The sequence below is a fragment of the Brachyhypopomus gauderio genome, chromosome 6 (genome assembly GCF_052324685.1).
Source record: "Brachyhypopomus gauderio isolate BG-103 chromosome 6, BGAUD_0.2, whole genome shotgun sequence".
NCBI lineage: Eukaryota > Metazoa > Chordata > Actinopteri > Gymnotiformes > Hypopomidae > Brachyhypopomus > Brachyhypopomus gauderio.
In genome coordinates, this window is record NC_135216.1 from 31408801 (window position 1) to 31428478 (window position 19678).

At 42.0% G+C, this 19678-nt stretch overlaps 2 protein-coding genes across 2 annotated transcripts in view; both read left to right on the forward strand.

Annotated features, from left to right (window-relative positions):
- LOC143517692 (uncharacterized) overlaps positions 1 to 268 on the forward strand; it is a 32507-nt gene extending 32239 nt beyond the window's left edge. The window contains exon 15 of the mRNA XM_077010438.1: positions 141 to 268. Within this exon, the coding sequence (XP_076866553.1) occupies positions 141 to 238 (98 nt within the window). The 3' untranslated portion in view covers positions 239 to 268. The remainder of the gene's footprint in view (positions 1 to 140) is intronic.
- The window catches only part of LOC143517686 (uncharacterized), a 177545-nt gene that overhangs the window by 123970 nt on the left and 33897 nt on the right, over positions 1 to 19678 (forward strand). Inside the window, exons 44-54 of the mRNA XM_077010429.1 lie at positions 4705 to 5193; positions 5344 to 5730; positions 5829 to 5894; positions 6250 to 6642; positions 8389 to 8421; positions 9292 to 9654; positions 9762 to 9911; positions 13172 to 13216; positions 13475 to 13972; positions 14445 to 14834; positions 14923 to 14985. Coding sequence (XP_076866544.1) covers positions 4705 to 5193; positions 5344 to 5730; positions 5829 to 5894; positions 6250 to 6642; positions 8389 to 8421; positions 9292 to 9654; positions 9762 to 9911; positions 13172 to 13216; positions 13475 to 13972; positions 14445 to 14834; positions 14923 to 14985 — 2877 coding nt within the window. The remainder of the gene's footprint in view (positions 1 to 4704; positions 5194 to 5343; positions 5731 to 5828; positions 5895 to 6249; positions 6643 to 8388; positions 8422 to 9291; positions 9655 to 9761; positions 9912 to 13171; positions 13217 to 13474; positions 13973 to 14444; positions 14835 to 14922; positions 14986 to 19678) is intronic.

The following is a 19678-nucleotide window of genomic DNA, read 5'->3' on the forward strand; positions in this document are numbered from 1 at the left end:
ATGCAACTAAGATAGCATCAATTTTTTTTGTCATAAAGTATTAAATGGCCTTTTTGTGATTTCTTCATTGACACAATTATTCAACCCCTTTACGACTACCACTCCTAAGAACAGAGGTTCATTCCAGTGTTTTCCATCAGGTATTGAAAACATCTGTGGATGTCAACGAGCAGCAATCAAGCATGATAAGCACCAATTAGGCAGATTTAAAAGGACTGTGATACTCAGCTCCTTCTAGACATCTACTGGTGTGTTTCCAAGCATGGTGAAGGCAAGAGAATGGTCCCAGAAGACAAGAGAAGAGGTTATTGCTCTTCACAAGAATGGCAATGGATATAAAAAGATTGCGAAGTTGTTAAATATTCCAAGAGACACTATCGGAAGTATCATTCGCAAGTTCAAGTTAAAGGGCACAGTGGAAACGTTACCTGGTCGTGGCAGAAAGAAGATCCTGACCGCGACTGCTGTGCGCTACCTGAAGCGTAATGTGGAGAAAAATCCCCGCGTGACTGCTAAGGAACTGAAAAAAGACCTGTCAGATGTGGGCACTGAAGTTTCAGCTCAGACAATAAGGCGCGCACTGCATAACGAAGACCTCCATGCCAGAACGCCCAGACGCACCCCCTTGCTGACTCCAAAGAACAAGAAAAGTCGACTGCAGTATGCCAAAAGTCATGTGGACAAGCCACAAAGGTTTTGGGACAGTGTACTGTGGTCAGATGAAACTAAATTAGAACTGTTTGGGACAATGGACCAGCGCTATGTTTGGAGAAGGAAGAACCAGGCTTATGAACAAAAGAACACCTTGCCTACTGTGAAGCATGGTGGGGGGTCAATTATGCTTTGGGGCTGTTTTGCTTCTAATGGTACAGGAAAGCTTCAACGTGTGCAGGGTACCATGAATTCCCTTCAGTACCAGGAGATCTTGGAGGAAAATATGATGGAGTCAGTCACAAACCTGCGGCTTGGGAGACGTTGGACCTTCCAACAGGACAATGATCCGAAGCACACATCCAAGTCCACTAGAGCATGGTTGAACATGAAAGGCTGGAACATTCTAGAGTGGCCATCGCAATCACCAGACTTAAATCCAATTGAGAACCTCTGGTGGGACCTAAAGAAGGCAGTTGCAGTGCGCAAGCCTAAGAATGTGACTGAACTGGAGGCTTTTGCCCATGAAGAATGGGCTAAGATACCCATAGGTCGCTGCAAGACACTTGTGTCAAGCTATGCTTCACGCTTGAAAGCTGTCATAACTGGAAAAGGATGTTGTACTAAGTACTAAAAAATAATGTCACTAGGGGGTTGAATAAAACTGATAATGATGTGAGCACAGTAAAGACATTTGTGGTTATTCCATCATAAATATTATGTTATGTTTGTCTAATTTATAAGTGCCTCTTTGATATAATTGTAAATAAGATGACTGAAATGATCAAAATCAATGTCAAACTGGCCAAAACACTTTATTTCAGTGGGGGTTGAATAAATTTGATCACAACTGTAAGTCCCACAGGCTACATCGGATATAAATTATATGTTTGAAATGGGTCTATAATTAGATAGTACAGTTGGATCAAGATTTGGTTTATTGATTAGAGGTTTAATGACCACTAAATTATAGGATTTGGGCATGTGACCAATTGTAATGGATGAGTTAACTACCGTTAGAAGAGGTTCAGTCTCAACTGATAATACCTCTTTTAGTAATTTTGAGGGAACCGAGTCTAGTGTGCAGGTAATACAATGATGAAATTATTTTTTCCAATTCTGATTGTGGGAGTGGATTAAAAGCTTCAAGCTTTTCTCCTAATGCAAAATTTTGTTCAATATCGACCAAACCAGATGACAGACCAGTTGGATTACCTATGAAACATTTTATATTTTGTCTAATATTCTCTGTTTTATTATCAAAGAAATCAATAAAGACATTACTAGTAAGGTTTCCTGGAATCTGAGGTTCAGCACGAGTAGGCTAAAGCAGTTAAATCAGGGAGGGTTTCAATAAACTGTGTTGCTGTTGATGAATTTATCAAGTGCTTTATACAATGCCGAGGAAACAAGCGGGTATTTTGGTTAAGATGTAGGTCGAATTGGACTAGATAGTGGTCTGAGATTGCTGCGGTTTCCAGGAGCATATTTATATTATCTACCTCGATACCCAGCATTAGAATGAAATCTAGGGTATGATTAGGATAATGAGTTGGTCCTGTTACATTTTGTATAATGCCGGCAGAGTTCAATATTGAAGTAAAGGCCCTTTTCAGAATCATGTGTCCCAGTTACTTCTGTGTTTCCTAGCTGTGTTATATGTATGCATGTATTTGTTCTCATTCATGCCCTGTCATGTTGCTTCCAGTTGATGTCTGTATTTATTTCTGTTCTGTTCCTTTAGTGTTTCCCTCTTTGTGTTAGCGATTTAGTCTAGGTTCTCTTTGGTTATTCTCTCCTCGTCTATGTATCCCATTAGCAGACATGTGAACAAGTCACTAAGTTGCAAGTAACAAGTAAGTCTCAAGTCTTCACAATCAAGTCAAGTCCCAAGTCAATACAAGCGAGTCTCGAGTCAAGCCCCAAGTCAACACAAGCGAGTCTCGAGTCAAGTCCCCAGTCTTAAACTTCAAGTCCTAGTCAAGTCACCAGATATAATTTCAATATTTACCACAACTGATGCAGTTGATTAGTAGTATATTAAGTTAGTCAGACTAACTAACATTAGGCGTTTGAGTGTTTCGGTTCGCTTGAGTGAGATGTCGTCGTCACCTACGTGTTGTTGGGGGGGGGGGGTTGTATACGTTGTATATCGCGATCGATCGCCAGTGGAGGGCGACATAGATATGGATCAGAGGTAAATAAACTAGATTTTTTTTTTCCGCCGTGTGAAATTGGAAGTGTGGCGTGTGAAGACGGTGAAGACGGTCAAATGCGTGATACTTGAGAACACTGTTCTATATTACTTATTTATTATGTTAAAATAAGGATTTCAAGTCTTGTCAAGACTTAAAGCTCAAGTCCGATTCCAAGTCAGTAAAGGTAAAGTCTAAGTCAAGTCGCAAGTCTTCAGTGATGTTGTCGAGTCAAGTCACAAGTCATCAGTTTAGTGACTCGAGTCGGACTCGAGTCCAACTCATGTGACTCGAGTCCACACGTCTGCCCATTAGCATCTTGCTCCATATATTTAGTTAATCGGCTAACTGTGGGTGTTTGTTACATGTGATTTTGTTTGTAGTTGTATCCCGGGCATCTGTGTTATTATTTCGGTTTTGTGTACTTTCGCTACTAAAACCATAGTGTCCTGCACTATTTTTAATTCCTAATGTGCCCCAACGGAACGGGCAGATATAGTGTTAACTACCCAAAAGAATGAGGTTTGGACTATAGCTGGATTCTGTAGTCTGCTTCAAACCAGTTTTGGTGGTGTCACCACCCATCTATAACCGTCTCATGGCAAGGAGTTCACCGAACCCTCAGGGCCCAACAGGCAGAGTCCATCAGCCATGTGGGGAGTATTAGGGGCATGAGGGCTAGCTCCTCGGCTGCAGCTCCCCTCTGTGCCTCCATGACTGCAGTGCCTCCCGATGACTTAATCTCTTCAGGGGCAGCAGCTTCGGCTGCGACTCTCTACGACGACGGAAGGGGTCTTCGTCTCCTGTTCTCAAGACCCTGTTGGGTAATTTTGCTCCATCCCTGCGCCCCGGCAGAGGAGTACAGGGGCCACCTGGCCGGTTCCTGTTCTCGCAGCTCGCCAGCGGCCTTCTCCTGTTCCTGCATCGTGCCTGGGGCCTGCCCAAGTTTCCGAGGCCCACCTAGGACCCATTCCTGCCTCACATGCCTACAGAGATTACACTGCCTGCCTATGGGCCTGAAATTGAATCTGATTTTGTTCTCCCTAGTGTTAGTTCATCATCTGGGCATGTGCTTCCTTTTGTATCCAGTTCCATTCCAGGTTTTGTTGGTCCCTGTCTCTATTCGTGAGTCTGTCCGTGTCTGCATACCCATCCCTGTGTCTGTATCTGGTGTTAGAGTTTCTGTTCCTGTCCACGTGTTGGTCCCCAGAGTCATCACCCACTTTGTTGCTGTGCATTTGTCTGTAGTACACCAGATACTAACCTTAGTGTTTGCTTCATCCCCTGTTTACAGTCCCACTCTTGTGTCTCTGTCAGTTCCCTGTCAGTACTGCATAGAACGTACACAGACACCGAAGGCCCAAACTTACAGGGCTACAGCCTAAAACCATAAAATCATGGTGTGACTGTGTGTATTAAAAAATCATACATTGTGATTTCTGGATTTTTTTTTTATTATGTCTCTCATAGTGCACATGCACCTAAGATGAAAATTACAGACCCTTCCATGACTTCTAAGTATTAGAATTATTAAGGCAATAATTATCCTTTTGCTAAAAGGATTACTGAGTTTTTTTCCTTTCAGGTTGTTTTGCTGAGTAGAAATATTTTCATTATACTACATCATGGTACTACATAAATTTTCTGTGTCATATAAAATGTCATTAATCATTAAAAATTTATTTTTTCCTTTATTTTGCATCTATGAAATGAAATTTACATTTCTCACTGAAATAGATTAAGGATTAAAAACTTATACATACATGTGTAACTAAATGTAACTAAATCAATATGAAAGCACATTACTTAAAAAGACCTTATTGCAATTCTAAGTTGTGTAATGACTGTGTTTCTACAGTTACCAGTTCATCCAGCTCTACTGTTGACCCCTGTTACAACTACAATGTACTTGATGACATCTGGAGAACCACATACAGTTACTATGGTTATGGCTACTATAGTTACGGATTCTCCAATTACTACAGTAGCCATGACGACACCACTGTTGAATGGGATGGCTGGTATCGGCTGTATCTACAGGGAGCAGATGCACAGATTTCTGAGTGGTGTGTGGGACCAATGTCATCTGGTGGATACACCCCACTGATACTTGGTGGTTCACATCCCCTTGTTGAGGACGGAATTGTGACCAGAGAAATCTATGGGTCACATGCTTACTGGTGGTACTTGGAGTATTCCTGGTGGTACTGGGGATATGTGTGGTATGCAAGCCAGTGCAATTACTACACGTCCAACCCCATCCAGGTGAAATCCTGTCCAGGACATTACTACGTCTACAAACTGGTCAAGCCAATTGTATCAATCCCACTTCCTGTATACGCTACAGGTACAGTCTTTACCCATTTCATCATTATATGAGGTGTCATTAGACCCTAGCAAAGAATTAGCCTTCAGTTTACAATAATTGAGCCTACACTATACAGTTTAAAAGTGCTATATTTATTATTACATTTGCTGATACTCGTATTGTTGACAGTGGCATTACACACCACATCTTATGACCCCTGCAATGACTACACCTCCCTGGACCAACCCTGGAGAGCCAATACCTCACCTGGGTTGGGAGTTTGTGATGTCAACTTCAACTGGAACGGCTGGTACCGCCTGCTGTACAATGGGATGGACATCCGTATGGCAGAGAGCTGTGTTGATGTTAACAGATGTGGTACTTACTACCCTCTGTGGCTCAATGGTCGTCATCCTCAGGTAGAGGATGGAGTGGTCACCCGCCAGGTCTGTGCTAATGCAGGATCTGACTGCTGTTTCTACAAGTCCAACCCAATAAATGTTAAAGCATGTCCAGGCAATTACTATGTGTACGAAATTGTCAAGCCAATTCTCTGCAACATGGCTTATTGTACAGGTATTTACACAGTTAAATACATTAACAACATGACTACATTTATTATGCATATTTGTTACACATTTTTCATCCATGTCATCCCTGTTTTGTTTCTGCAGATGTCAGCACCATCACACCTGAACGTACAACTGAATACAGTGGAACAGAACTCAACACAACTATCAGTAAGTGGTCACTAAATGTTAGTTTTTGATTGTTAGAAATATATTAAGTTTATGGATTAAATGTACAACATAGACACATTTGTACAATCATACATTATCCATAATAGGTGGTAGTAGCAGTTTTAGAAATAAATTAAATAATAGAAATTTACGTCACTTTAAATACCGGTAATAATATACAGAAAAATAATACACAGAAAGTATACAATTATCACGCTATGTGCGCATTATGAGTGAGGGAGGGGAAGCCAAGAAAACAGTGCACACGTTTGTTTAGCAAAACAAAGTCACGGACACGATGAAGACACAATGAATTGTTTCTTTAACATAACCAATGATGGTTGTTCTTCTACAGCATCCAGTGAAGATGATGACACAATTGACCCGTGCCACTACTATGATGTCATTGATGACTACTGGAGGAACTATTACTACCGTGGTCATGATGACACCCTAGTTGAGTGGGAGGGCTGGTATCGACTGTTCCTCCAGGGGAAGAGCGCTCAGTTGTCTGAGTCATGTGTGAGCTACATCACATGTGGTGGCTACACTGCACTTGTACTTGGTGGTTCTCATCCACAATTAGAGGATGGAATTGTGACCAGAGAAATCTACGGCTACCCTGATAGCCAGTGCAACACAGTGAACACGTCTAACCCAATCCAAGTGAAAGCCTGTCCAGGAAATTACTACGTCTACAAACTAGTCAAGCCAGATATATCGATTCCAATGCCCACATATTGTGCAGGTACAGTAATTCTCTGTCTGTGTTTTAACGTTATAATGCATATGACGCATAAGGCCTAAAACTTGGTTTAGGTTCAGAGTTAATCAAGTTATTAACTGAATCAGAGGAAGGAACAACCCACATGAAGTTAAGCTAACTATCAAACAGAAAACTCCACTGACCGTTTAAACCCATGTTAATCAACCCAAAAGCTACAATGATTAAACTCCTTGTCCAACTCCTTTTTTCTTCAACTTCTTCGTAAATATTTTTTCTTACTAGGTTATGAAATGTAAGTATTGATGCATGAGAGTTGTGAGGAGGGAGGGACTAGCTGTCTTGCCTGTGAATATTCAAAGTTAAGGCATTTCCCTCCAGTTGGAAACAAAAAGAATGCAACAACGAAGACACAGAAGCATTCCTGATAGCACAGTGTATGATTAGCTGGTTATGTTCCAGAAACTACTGAATACTGAATACAGGATAATCAGATCATGTATTCAGTATTCAGTTTCTGGAACATAAGCAGCTAATTATATAAGCAGCTTTATCTATAATTTATCCTTTTCTTTATTAGAATAATTCCAATAATTTGGAATGGTCTTGAACAGCTGCTTCCTCTAAAATCCAGTACCTATCTCAGAATATATAGTTTTGAGAATCATGGTCAATTTTGGCATTCTTCTTCTGTCTGTTTGCAAATTCCAAAGGCGGCACTTTATGATTAAGAATGCACCAAGATAGCAGGAAAACCCATAAACAGGTCTAGTGTTAACTACTGTCAGTGTTTAGTCCAACCAGAGTTTCTCCTATGGTCCGGTGAAGCCATAGTGGTTGCTGGGAGTCATTATGATGTTTGTTTGCCCTCTCAGAAGAACAGTGATGGTTATTCAAGCTGTTTCATACTCACCGTGATGAATGTTCATTGTGTCCACCCACATGGTAGAGACATGTTTAAAGACTATGTAGTACTTTAAAACAATATTTACATCTTAAAAGCACTTTAAGGGGGAAAAATCACCTGAAAGTTTGCTTTAAACAAATTCTCACTGTGGTGGAATCAAAAAACAATCAAAAACATTTCTGTAGCGTATTGTATTTTGTAAGGACTATGGGCTAAGCACTAAATGGCCATGTCTTTGAATTCAGATTAACTTATGAATGCTGGTATTTTGTAAGGACTGTGGGCTAAGCACTAAATGGCCATGTCGTTGAATTCATATTAACTTATGAATGCTGGCATTTCTGATACTGAGTGCTGATGGATTTCTAGACTAACATACATGTAGTGTACTACTGCTTAATACCCCTTTGCCATAGAAACAGGAAATGTACAGGTTTTCTTTGGCATTTTCTATGTAATACATACATTACATTATTACAATTTTTTGTTTATAGATATTTAACTCCATTCATTTCCAGTTAACTCCAATAATTTTTGTGAGCCTCTAACAAACCCAGTAGACATCACACTGTGGTGTCTCATTTTAGTTCCTTAAAGACAGCAGGTGACAATCTTGAAGTGATTGATGTAGTAATATCTGCTCTATAACTACGTATCATAACTACAGAGTGGGCATTTCAATTGAACGCAAATTATAATTGTCATCACCGGGTTTAATATTGAGAATAGGTTATGTTTGGGGAGATCATGATATAAAATATGCATGTGTGATGCAGTACCAGTGCTGAGACACTATTGCAATACACTTCATCCCTTTTGTATATGTATCCTAAAACTACTATTTTAAACTAATTTCATTGCAGATGTGAACAACATTGCAGCCCCTAACACTACAGGTAAACTGCTCACTGTCACAGTAGAGCTCCTCACTCCTCCCTCTGGTGTGTCTGTGTGTTTACGTGCATGTGTGTGTGTTCGCCTGTATTAGTTCGTATCTATGAGTCATATCACATGTCGCTTGTCTTGGTAATGTTGTGTGTTGCTCTTGTGTCTTGTTTATGTTTATGTATGTAAGTGTGCGTGTTGATTTACGTCCTTGCCGGTCGTCTGATTTCGTCCTAATAAGTGTTCATTGTGTAATGTAGCTGTTAGTGCTAAGTGCTATTATCTGTAAGAGTAAACGTCGGTAAGCTGCTCGCAACTCGCCAATATGTTCCGTTTCCCTCGTATTACACTCACAAACCTCACTTCTTTGACTTGTATTTCACCTTGAGTAATTTTTACTAATATGTACATATATTTGATCATCAGGGAAAAACACTGTCCTAAAACAATAATTTAATGTGAACATATATGTATATTCTTGGTATCCTGCTGCAAACTTAGATAATTGTTCACATTTACTCAGGAACCACGTTTTATTAGCATACAGTCTTTATATCATACACTGTTCACTGATCTTATTGAATGACTGGATATGGTTTGGATGCCAAACCCTCCTCATGACAACTGTACATTACCCTGAACACCATCCTCACCACAACCGTACATTACCCTGATCACCTTTATGTAGATTATGTAGCTGTACTGTGTTGCCCTTAACAAACATGCAGCTTTCTGGTGAAATTGGTGCACATTACACACCACAAAATCTGCTACTAAATTCCACCAGACATATGAAAATGATCAGTGATCAGTACAGTGCTGTGTGACCCGTCAGGACAAAGGAAAAATTAATTCATTTATATATTTTTTTTCTTTGACAGACCCCTGCAACAACTACGTCTCCCTGGACCAACCTTGGAGAGCCAATACCTCACCTGGGTTGGGAGTTTGTGATGTCAACTTCAACTGGAACGGCTGGTATCGCCTGCTGTACAATGGGATGGACATCCGTATGGCAGAGAGCTGTGTTGATGTCTACAGATGTGGTTCTTTCTACACTCTGTGGCTCAATGGTCCTCATCCTCAGGTAGAGGATGGAGTGGTCACCCGCCAGGTCTGTGGAAATGGAGGATCTGACTGCTGCTTCTACAAGTCCAACCCAATTCGTGTTAAAGCATGTCCAGGCAATTACTATGTGTACGAGATTGTCCGTCCAATATTCTGCAATATGGCTTACTGTACAGGTATTTACACAGCTACATTAATGTGACCACATTCATTTTACATATATTTCCTTCACATTTGTAGCGTTCTGCACATTTTTCATGTCATCTCCATTTTGTTTCTGCAGATGCCAACAGCTTCACATCTGTGCCTACAACTGAATCCAATGAAACAGGACTCATCACACCTGTGACTACAACTGAATCCAGTGAAACAGGACTCATCACACCTGTGACTACAACTGAATCCAGTGGAACAGAACTCAACACGACCTTCAGTATGTTGTGTCTAAAGTTTATTTTGCATGTTAGAAAGATATAGATTTTCTGGATTACATGTACAACACAGACAAATTTGTACTTGAAGCAATACATGTAATCTACAAAAAGTTAAAAAATATATCTTAGTAAATTATAAAATTCTGCTTTAATCATCCACATACTCATTTTGTTATAAACAGTGTGATACTTTGAAAAAGATAGATTTCAAAGATGAAAAAGGACAAATAGTCTCAATGCTGACAATAGACTGTGTTTGGTTTTGATGACAGCTTAGCCAACTTCAGCCACATGGCGCATGACGTGTTCGTCATGTCGAGCTGTGGTGCGGTGAAAGGTTGACCCATAATAGATTACAGTGATTAATACAGCATGGCCACCACATCTGTAGTTAAAGGGGCTTGAGCTTACAGGCTGGTACAGGGATGTAGACGTACAGACTGGTACAGGGATGTAGACGTACAGACTGGTACATGGGTGTAGACATACAAGCCGGTACAGGGGTGTAGACGTACAGGCCGGTACAGGGGTGTAGACCAGGGGTACTCAACTGGCGGACCGCGGTCCGGATCCGGACCCGAACGCAGTCCTGTCCGGACCCAATCTCATTCCTGATTAACTGGATACGGACCAAAACAAAACCGTAGCATTTATTTCAGGGCTATTGAAAAAACACTCCGTCACGAGTGTTACGTTTGCCACCCCCGCTCAACAACTTACGTTCGCCACCCCGCTCAACAACAAGCCTGCCTGGTTGACGCTTCGCGAGCGGCGCGAGGGTCCGCGCGGCGAAAATGACGTAATCGCTGTGGCTCCGCGTGTGCGCGAGTGTCTCGCGCGCTGTCGGTTCGAGAGGTCGTGCATCTCTCGAATTTTGTAACTTTGCGCCGCGCTTCAGCGCAATGAACAAAGTCACGTTTTCAGGGTTCATACACCTTTATAAGGTGGAATTAAAGCACTTGTACGTCACTTTCAAGGTCCATTTCAATATTTCCCAGCATGTTAAACATAATTAAGTTAAATATTTATACACATACTCGAAATAATTCGCTTTTTATCACATTATTTAATGGTTGTTTATTTAAAAAACGCCCAATCTTCACGTCTTCACGTTCTCTCATGTTTCGTCCTGGAATTACAAGAGGCTCGTATTTGTTAACCTAATACAAGAGAACTATTCAGTCAGACAGCTATTTGTTGTGAAACCAAGTAGTTACAATTTCAAGCATTTTAAAGTACTTTAACCTAAATTCCAGCACTTTTCAAACCTGAAACATATAGCAACATTAAAATTGGTCAGGTAAATGTTCATTCCCCTGTTTTGAGGGGTGTTTCTACCACATATCGTTTCGGACAAAACGCCTATCGTTTCGGAGTACACTGCAGTGACGCTCGCGAAAGTATAAACGCCTCCACCGTTCGCGCACCGTACCCCCCCCCCCCCCCCCGCTCAACAACTTACGTTCGCCACCCCCGCCGCACCGGACCTCAGGGCAGGGGCGGACTGGCATACATTGCTACCGGGGATTTCCCCGGTGGGCCGATGGGTTAGTGGGCCGCCGGGCCGCTGGCCGCCGGTGGTTTAACGCAGCCCGTGGAGGAGCCATTGCCGCGCACTGCGGCCCCGGCCCGTAGTCACGCTTCTGTTTAACGGTGTTATTACCTCCCCCGCTCCAGTCAGACAAACCTGCTCAGCGCTCGGCCGCGGACTGACCCTGTAAATACATGAACGAGTTGGACCGCGGCCGCGGACTGGGCCAGCTGATGCGGGCTGATGGTGTGCAGCGGAGATCAGAAAAAAAACAACTTGTCCCAGAAAATCCGGGCCGGACTACGAAAACATACAGCAGTTTAAATTGTAGATAACATGTTATTTTAAATGTACTGCTGTCGCCTCTGCAACGTTTAAAGCACCATGTACAAATGACCTTAACACGGTTAACACGGACGCAAGTGGCGGTCTTAAAGGTTCAGCACTGCGCACTGTTTTTTTTAAGCTATTGAAATTCTTAGATTAAAACTAACCACCACAAAAAGGTAAGAGGAAGAAATACCCACGTTAGAGTTGTAGGTTGTTCTTTAGGATGCACTTTGCGTAAAACAACTTGTTTGGTGGTCTTATGATGGACTATTTAAAAGCCACTATGTTGCTTTGTAATCATATTATTGCTGGAATTAATATTGTCCATATGACAATAAACGCCGTCATATACACTATGTGCCATGTATAGATTCATATACAGTATATATATATATATATATATATACACACACCACACATACAGATAAATATATGTATATATATATATATATATATATATATATATATATATATATATATACACACACATATATATATATATATTAGTGGGCCAGTCTGTCAGGAACTCCCGGGCCACTTTTTCTCCCCAGTCCGCCCCTGCCTCAGGGCACAGGTATCTGCCAAAATTGGACCGCGGACAAATTTAGTTGAGTACGCCTGGTGTAGACGTACAGGCCGGTACAGGGGTGTAGACGTACAGGCCGGTACAGGGGTGTAGACGTACAGGCCGGTACAGGGATGCAGCCGTACAGACTGGTATAAAGGACCAAATGCACATATAGCTCTGAAGGAGTAACTTTCTTTTTTTAAGGGATAATTTAGATTGGATACAGAAGGAGTCTACTGACTGTTGAGGTTTCTACAAAACAATTGTAAAACATTTCATGTTAGCACTTTTCATGAGTTTAACTGGGACACCAAAGAGAATGGCATTACTGTAGTCAAGATGGGAGCTGATCAAAGCATGAATCAGCATTTATGCAGTGTTGTTATTGTGTAGAATTTGTCAGTCCAATGTTCTGCAACATGGATTAATTTGAACGTATTTATATAACAATAACAATAATAAAACATCTCTTATATGATACATTTCTCAGACCCAAGGTTGGTTTGCAATGCTTACAGCTCAATAAATCCAAGATCATACTGAAAGTTTTAGATGAAAAGGAATTAAGTTGTGCTTGTAACGGGAGAAAGAAGATCAGTTTACCACATGACCAGTCTGAGCTTGAGGACTGTTTGGGAGCCAGAGGACCTAACGGGTGTGGAGAAGCACTCAGAGACTAGAGGGTGCAAGACCATGTCAGATCAATCGAGAAAGTCTACAGGACACATGTGTAACTGATCAGTAAAGAGATGCAAGCTGATCTAGATCTGTAAAAATTTTATCATATCTTTACTTTTCAATTTCACTTTCCTTCTTCTGTCCTTCTTTAGATATCAATACATCTCCAGTTCTTGAACCCTCAAGTATGATAACAAGTAAGTTCCCTCTTGTCTGAATCGATTTTCAGTGTTGGGGTGTTGTTTCCTTGAACATCTCTTCAACAACAGAGATGGGAGATGTTACGGAAATATTATGGAGTTGGGAGAAGTCTGATGTGAGCTGATTTCACATTCAAAGGGAAGAGAGGACTCAAAGATAACATGAAGATTATGAACACTTTGAGAACTTTCTACATTCCTAACAGTTTACTGTGAGTGAATCACTTTACTGACCTGTATCCAAATGTGTTACAGCATCCAGTCCAACCAGCTCTACTTTTGACCCCTGTTACAACTACAATGTACTTGATGACATCTGGAGAACCACATACAGTTACTATGGTTATGGCTACTATAGTTATGGATTCTCCAATTACTTCAGCAGTCATGACGACACCACTGTTGAATGGGATGGCTGGTATCGGCTGTATCTACAGGGAGCAGATGCACAGATTTCTGAGTGGTGTGTGGGACCAATGTCATCTGGTGGATACACCCCACTGATACTTGGAGGTTCACATCCCCTTGTTGAGGACGGAATTGTGACCAGAGAAATATATGGGACTACCAACTACTACTACTGGTGGTACTGGGGATACTATTACTATTGGTACTGGGGATATGGGTGGTATGGTGCTCAGTGCAATTCCTACATGTCCAGACCCATCCAGGTGAAAGCCTGTCCAGGACATTACTACGTCTACAAACTGGTCAAGCCAGATGTGTCAATTCCTCTGCCGACATACACTACAGGTATATTACATACATTACAGGTGTATTACATACACTACAGGTGTATTACATACACTACAGGTATATTACATACACTGCAGGTATATTACATACACTACAGGTATATTAAATACACTACAGGTGTATTACATATACTACACCTGTAGTGGTTTTGCAAACCAAAAACCCGTGACATGATCAAAATTAAGGATATAATAACCAGCGGTCAACTGGTACAAAGACAAGACAGATATAGACAAACAAACGACCCTCAGGTGAGACGGATCACGGGATCACTCTGCCCACCTGAGGGGCAAACACAACACAACAGTTGACAGGACAGCTGCCGCTGTAGACGGGGGCGACCAGTAAGGGGCCCGCCATACCGTGACAATAATAGTGTTTGCTGTTTTTTTTTTATTGGAAGGTTTGGCAGTGAAAATATAAGAAATTAGGCATTAATTTATTTTTACTCTTTAAATGTCCATCATAGTTGCTTTCAACAGTTATACATCTTATGACCCCTGCAATGACTACACCTCCCTGGACCAACCCTGGAGAGCCAATACCGCATCTGGGTTGGGAGTTTGTGATGTCAACTTCAACTGGAACGGCTGGTACCGCCTGTTGTACAATGGGATGGACATCCGTATGGCACAGAGCTGTGTTGATGTTAACAGATGTGGTACTTACTACACTCTGTGGCTCAATGGTCCTCATCCTCAGTTAGAGGATGGAGTGGTCACCCGCCAGGTCTGTGCAAATGCAGGATCTGACTGCTGCTTCTACAAGTCCAACCCAGTTCGTGTTAAAGCATGTCCAGGAAATTTCTATGTGTACGAGATTGTCCGTCCAATGTTCTGCAACATGGCTTACTGTACAGGTATTTTACATGTCTTTATGTTTTAAACATTTATAGAGTTATACAGGGTTTGTCATGCCATTTCTGACTTTACATTTTCCTTCATCAGATGCCAGTAACATTATTCCTGTGTCTACAAACGTGTCCAGAGCAACACAAAACACAACCTCAAGTAAGTTCTTATAAACATTAGTTTTGTAGCCTTCAATAAGTTGATTGATTATTTGGATTACACCTGCAACAAACAAAACACTTTGTTTCTATGTTTGTCTTTGCATAACAAAAATGGATATGTATTTTCTCTATTGAGGCTAAATATGATGAACAGATGATAATCTTAAGAGTTTCTCTTTTGTTAAGACTGAATGAGTTTCTAAAAAGCCTCTAAAACTTTATTTTATGTATACAACATATATACAGTATTTTGTATATATACAGTATTCCACAAAGTTGTGTGTCTTAAAATCCAAAGTACGACATACTCAGAATGAGAATGAGAGTTTAAAGATGAGCACATTTACAAATGATCATCATCCATTATTAAGCAAAGAATGAGAAAATGTGGAAATGAGGAAATGTAATACAAGCAGATTTAATGAGACAACAAATCAATCAGAATAGAGTCATCATAAACTGATGTAAAAAGCAACACCAGGAATACAGCCTATATAATACTATGTAGATCTACAAGAGAAAAACGTAATGGAATATACAGATTATGTAAAGACTAGAACAGACAAACATACATAGTAAGAGACCTAGGAGGACAGAAGGCACACATGAAAATACTTGCAATGATGATGAACAAAACAATGTTAGAGCAGAATGAAATGAAGTGCTAGAGAAAGACTGATGAAGTGAAAGATATAAACCCACAAACAAGAAAGGAGAACTCGGGGTTTAAATATGGGAACAGATTAAAGAGAAATGAGGAACAGTTGGGGATAATGAGACCACAAACACAGAAAAAACATGGAAGTAGGTGGGTATCTATAGCAACAGGGAAGGCTTAGAGAAGGAAGCGTGAAACAGAAAACATTTTACCCAGCTAACAAGTCAACAGTTTCTTGGTATAACACTGGATAACTGAGATGGACACACTTGAGAGGATGAGGTTTATTTACAAGACTACCATATACTAGACTAACACTCTCACTCAAAACCACAGAATGAACATGTAAGAGGATCAGGTTTATTTACAAGACTACCACATGCTAGACTAACACTCTCACCCAAAACCACAGAATGAACATATAAGAGGATCAGGTTTATTTACAAGACTACCATATACTATACCAACACTCTCACTCAAAACCACAGAATGAACATGTAAGAGGATCAGGTTTATTTACAAGACTACCACATGCTAGACCAACACTCTCACTCAAAACCACAGAATGAACACGTAAGGCATGTTGATGACGAGGCATATTGACACACAGTGTACAATAACCACTAAGTAAATAAACTAGCACACAATATACTTGTAATGGTGAGGGGTAGGCAGTATGATGAGTTGTGTCCAGTGGGCAACACACACATTTATTTAAGTTAGCACAAGTAGCACACATTCAACACAAGCATGTATTAATGTGAGACTCAGACAAAGATGAGCACGGGACACTGCGTAAACGCACATTAAATAGACGAACAACACTAGCCCAGCATGATGACGAGACAAGCCACAGGTGAATACACAGAAATACGTATATGGACAGATCTAGGGAGATCTGTCTCCCTAGACAACACAACGCGGACAACACAAACACGTGCCCAAAGGGAGGGGTCAGGGGCTATACCGTGACAGATACCCCCACCAAGGGCAACTCCTCCCGGAGTGCCCAGCATAGATGTAAAGCCCCAGGGTTCAGGGCTCGCCTGACGACGCTCCCTCGCCTTTCTCAGGGGCGCCACTAGGGGGACCTCAAACACCCGACGGGCCTATTCCCATGTTGTGCTCCTAGAGGCAACGCAGATGTCCCCTCCTCAGCCTCCAGTTCCTCCTCTTCTTCTAACGATTCTGGACTCCACATCCCTATCTCCTCCAAGGTGTGGCACCAGGAGCAGTACATACTGCTACACCCGTCGGAGGGGGGGAAGAAGAATGTCCTCGGCCCAATGGTCCAATCTCTCCGACCTCACGGTCACCTCGGAGTAATCTGATGGAGGCAGACTCTCCGTTTCCTCCTCGGAAAGCCCTGCCCTCCGAGATTAAGATTCTTAGGACTACATAGTACATACTAAGATCTCTGTCAGTGAATAACCCACAAGGCCTAACTCAAAAAGCACTGACTAAATAGCAAACTCATTAACCCAAATGAAGCAACAGCTCAGAGTAATTGAAGGGTGGGGACTTAAACAAGAAGACAGGACATAGAGAAGGAAGCACATGGAAAAACCCAAGCAGCAAAATGACAGAGCCCACATGAACTCAAAACCAAAAAGAGTGGAGCTAGTAATGAGACCCTACGCCCCCGAACGCACATCACTGGAGCACACAATGCAAAACACCCCCAATAACAGAACACAAATCTGAACATGCAGATAAATACACCTAGGACCAGAGAAAAACATGTTGCTCAATAAGGGCAATTGCAACACACACCTGGGGAAAAACAGAAAACAGGGCAAAGCCCAGACCAAAATGCAGACTAGGAGACAGACCAGCAAACACAGTTAACAGAAACAGTAGCAGATGCTGGAGCAGGCAAGAAAACGACTTCGGTTTTATAAGACCCAGAATTACAGGAAGTGGCACGAACCTAAGAAGAACCAGGGTTAGGATCAAGTGAATCAGGAAAAGCGCATACAGGAGCCAAACAAAATTCAGGAGCACAGCTAGAAGAAACAGGTTTGTGGATGAGTGGAGAGGCAAAAACTGACGCCAGTATGTGAAATACAACCGACAATAGTACAGGGACTAAATGAGTAATATACCGAGGTACAGACTGTACAGAATGTTGTGGTAGGGACAGTCACCAGAACAAATATAAATCTAAACCTCCTCAGGAGGTGCTGTGGTTTCAGAGAGCTTTTTCTGTTTCTGTTCCGTTGTATCTGTTTTTGTCTGTGTCTGTTCCTGTTTGTGTTTCCTCCTGTTGTGCCTCCTCACAGACATCATTGTGTCAGGGCTGGCTCCAGGGTAGTTCCTCCTACCGCTACCAGGAGGAGCACGCGAGCCAGTTCTAGGCAGAGCTCCCGAAATCAGCAGTGATGGTCTACAGCTGTCTTTTCCCTTAGGAAGATAGCTGTAGTACCTCACTGCTGAATCGTTAAGCCTTATGCTGTGCATGTCAGCCGTATCCTCCTGTCTCAAGTGACGTTTGTGTGGTGTTCTGTCACCAACCTCTCTCTTGCTCTCTTACTTACCCTGTCTATTTGTTTGACTTAATGTGCTTAGAGTACACACAATACTGACGTACCCACTTGTGCACACCCACAATGCGTATAGCACCTTGACTACGCCACCCCTATAAGATGGGGAAGGGGACCCGTGCTAGACCACTCAATTAAATGAGTGAGAAGAACCAGCCAATGACACACCAGTATCCAATTGGATCACAATACAGTTTATTTCAGATATAAAAATATACAGACTCAAAATATACAGAACAAATAAAAATATCCAAAAAGATAATGGACATAAAAGAATTGTGCAGGACTATCACAACGGTTGCTGCTATGCTCCACACTTAACCTCTAAACGACTATAAAACAGCTGGTTTGACAGCAGATACGTAAATTAGCACATTGCCATGAACCCCAATCTATTAAAATGCAGAAAATAATTAAAAATACTGAGTAGGGAAAAACAGTGGCCTGCAAACACCCCAGCTGCATCTCCACTCCGTTCAAGATGAAATTGTTCACTATGCGCTTAGAGGCTTACTTGCTCCGTAACTGTAACCCAAAGAAAATAGGATTTAAGCACCCGCTACAAAACTCACGAACACATGCATGGTACCCTTCCACCAATGAATGGTAAAAACACAATAGTATAGGGCTTAAAAAGTACATACCCAATAGATACGCGGGCAAAGCTCAAATCCACACCTGTTAGGTCACCGCTGAAGTCAACACTTCGCAATCTATGCGAGCAAAGGTGCCGCCAGTTAGCACAGAAGCCGATAAGCCATGCTTCCCAATAGCCACTCACCAGCACGTCTCTACACGACAATCCAGCTACCTACCGTTTGAATCTGTTGTGTGTAACTCTGCTTCTTAATTGGATGGCCACCAATACAACCTCGGTTCCTCCAGCCACGATGTTCACACACCAAACAATTTGCAAGGCCTTTGTGTACCCAGACAGGAAGTGAATACACCAAAGTATGCTCACCTTTATCGCCCCCCACCTACAGTGGGCGTGTCCCATACCTATGATAGTATTGCGCTCAAGTAGAAACCACACTGTACTAAGAACCCTTCCCATCTTTCCGGGTCTCCTCCATAAGCCTCAGGTGGGGCTAGGTGAACCTTCTCCTCCTGGATTGGTCGGGAAGAAGAAGCACTCTTCTTAAAACACAACAGGCTTATTCAAAGTAAAGAGGTCAAGTAAAGCTATACTGAAGCGTAGAGCAGGGCCAGTGAAGCGACAGACGACTCCCACGTAGCGAGGCGAGGGGTGCAGGTTGTATGTGCAGCACTGGACGGCGCGACCTGTAAGAATATAAAGAGCCCGAGGCTGATCAACAACAGGTGTCAGTTCCCGGGCGATCGGGAGTGAGAGGGCGTGCGCAGCGCTAGTGTGGGCGTGTGTGTGGAGGAGGGAGTGTCTGAGTGCGCCCTCTAGCGGCGTCTGGGCTGACCCACCGTAACATGTTTGCTGTTAGTCGTATCAAAGTTCACATGCTCTTAATAAAGAA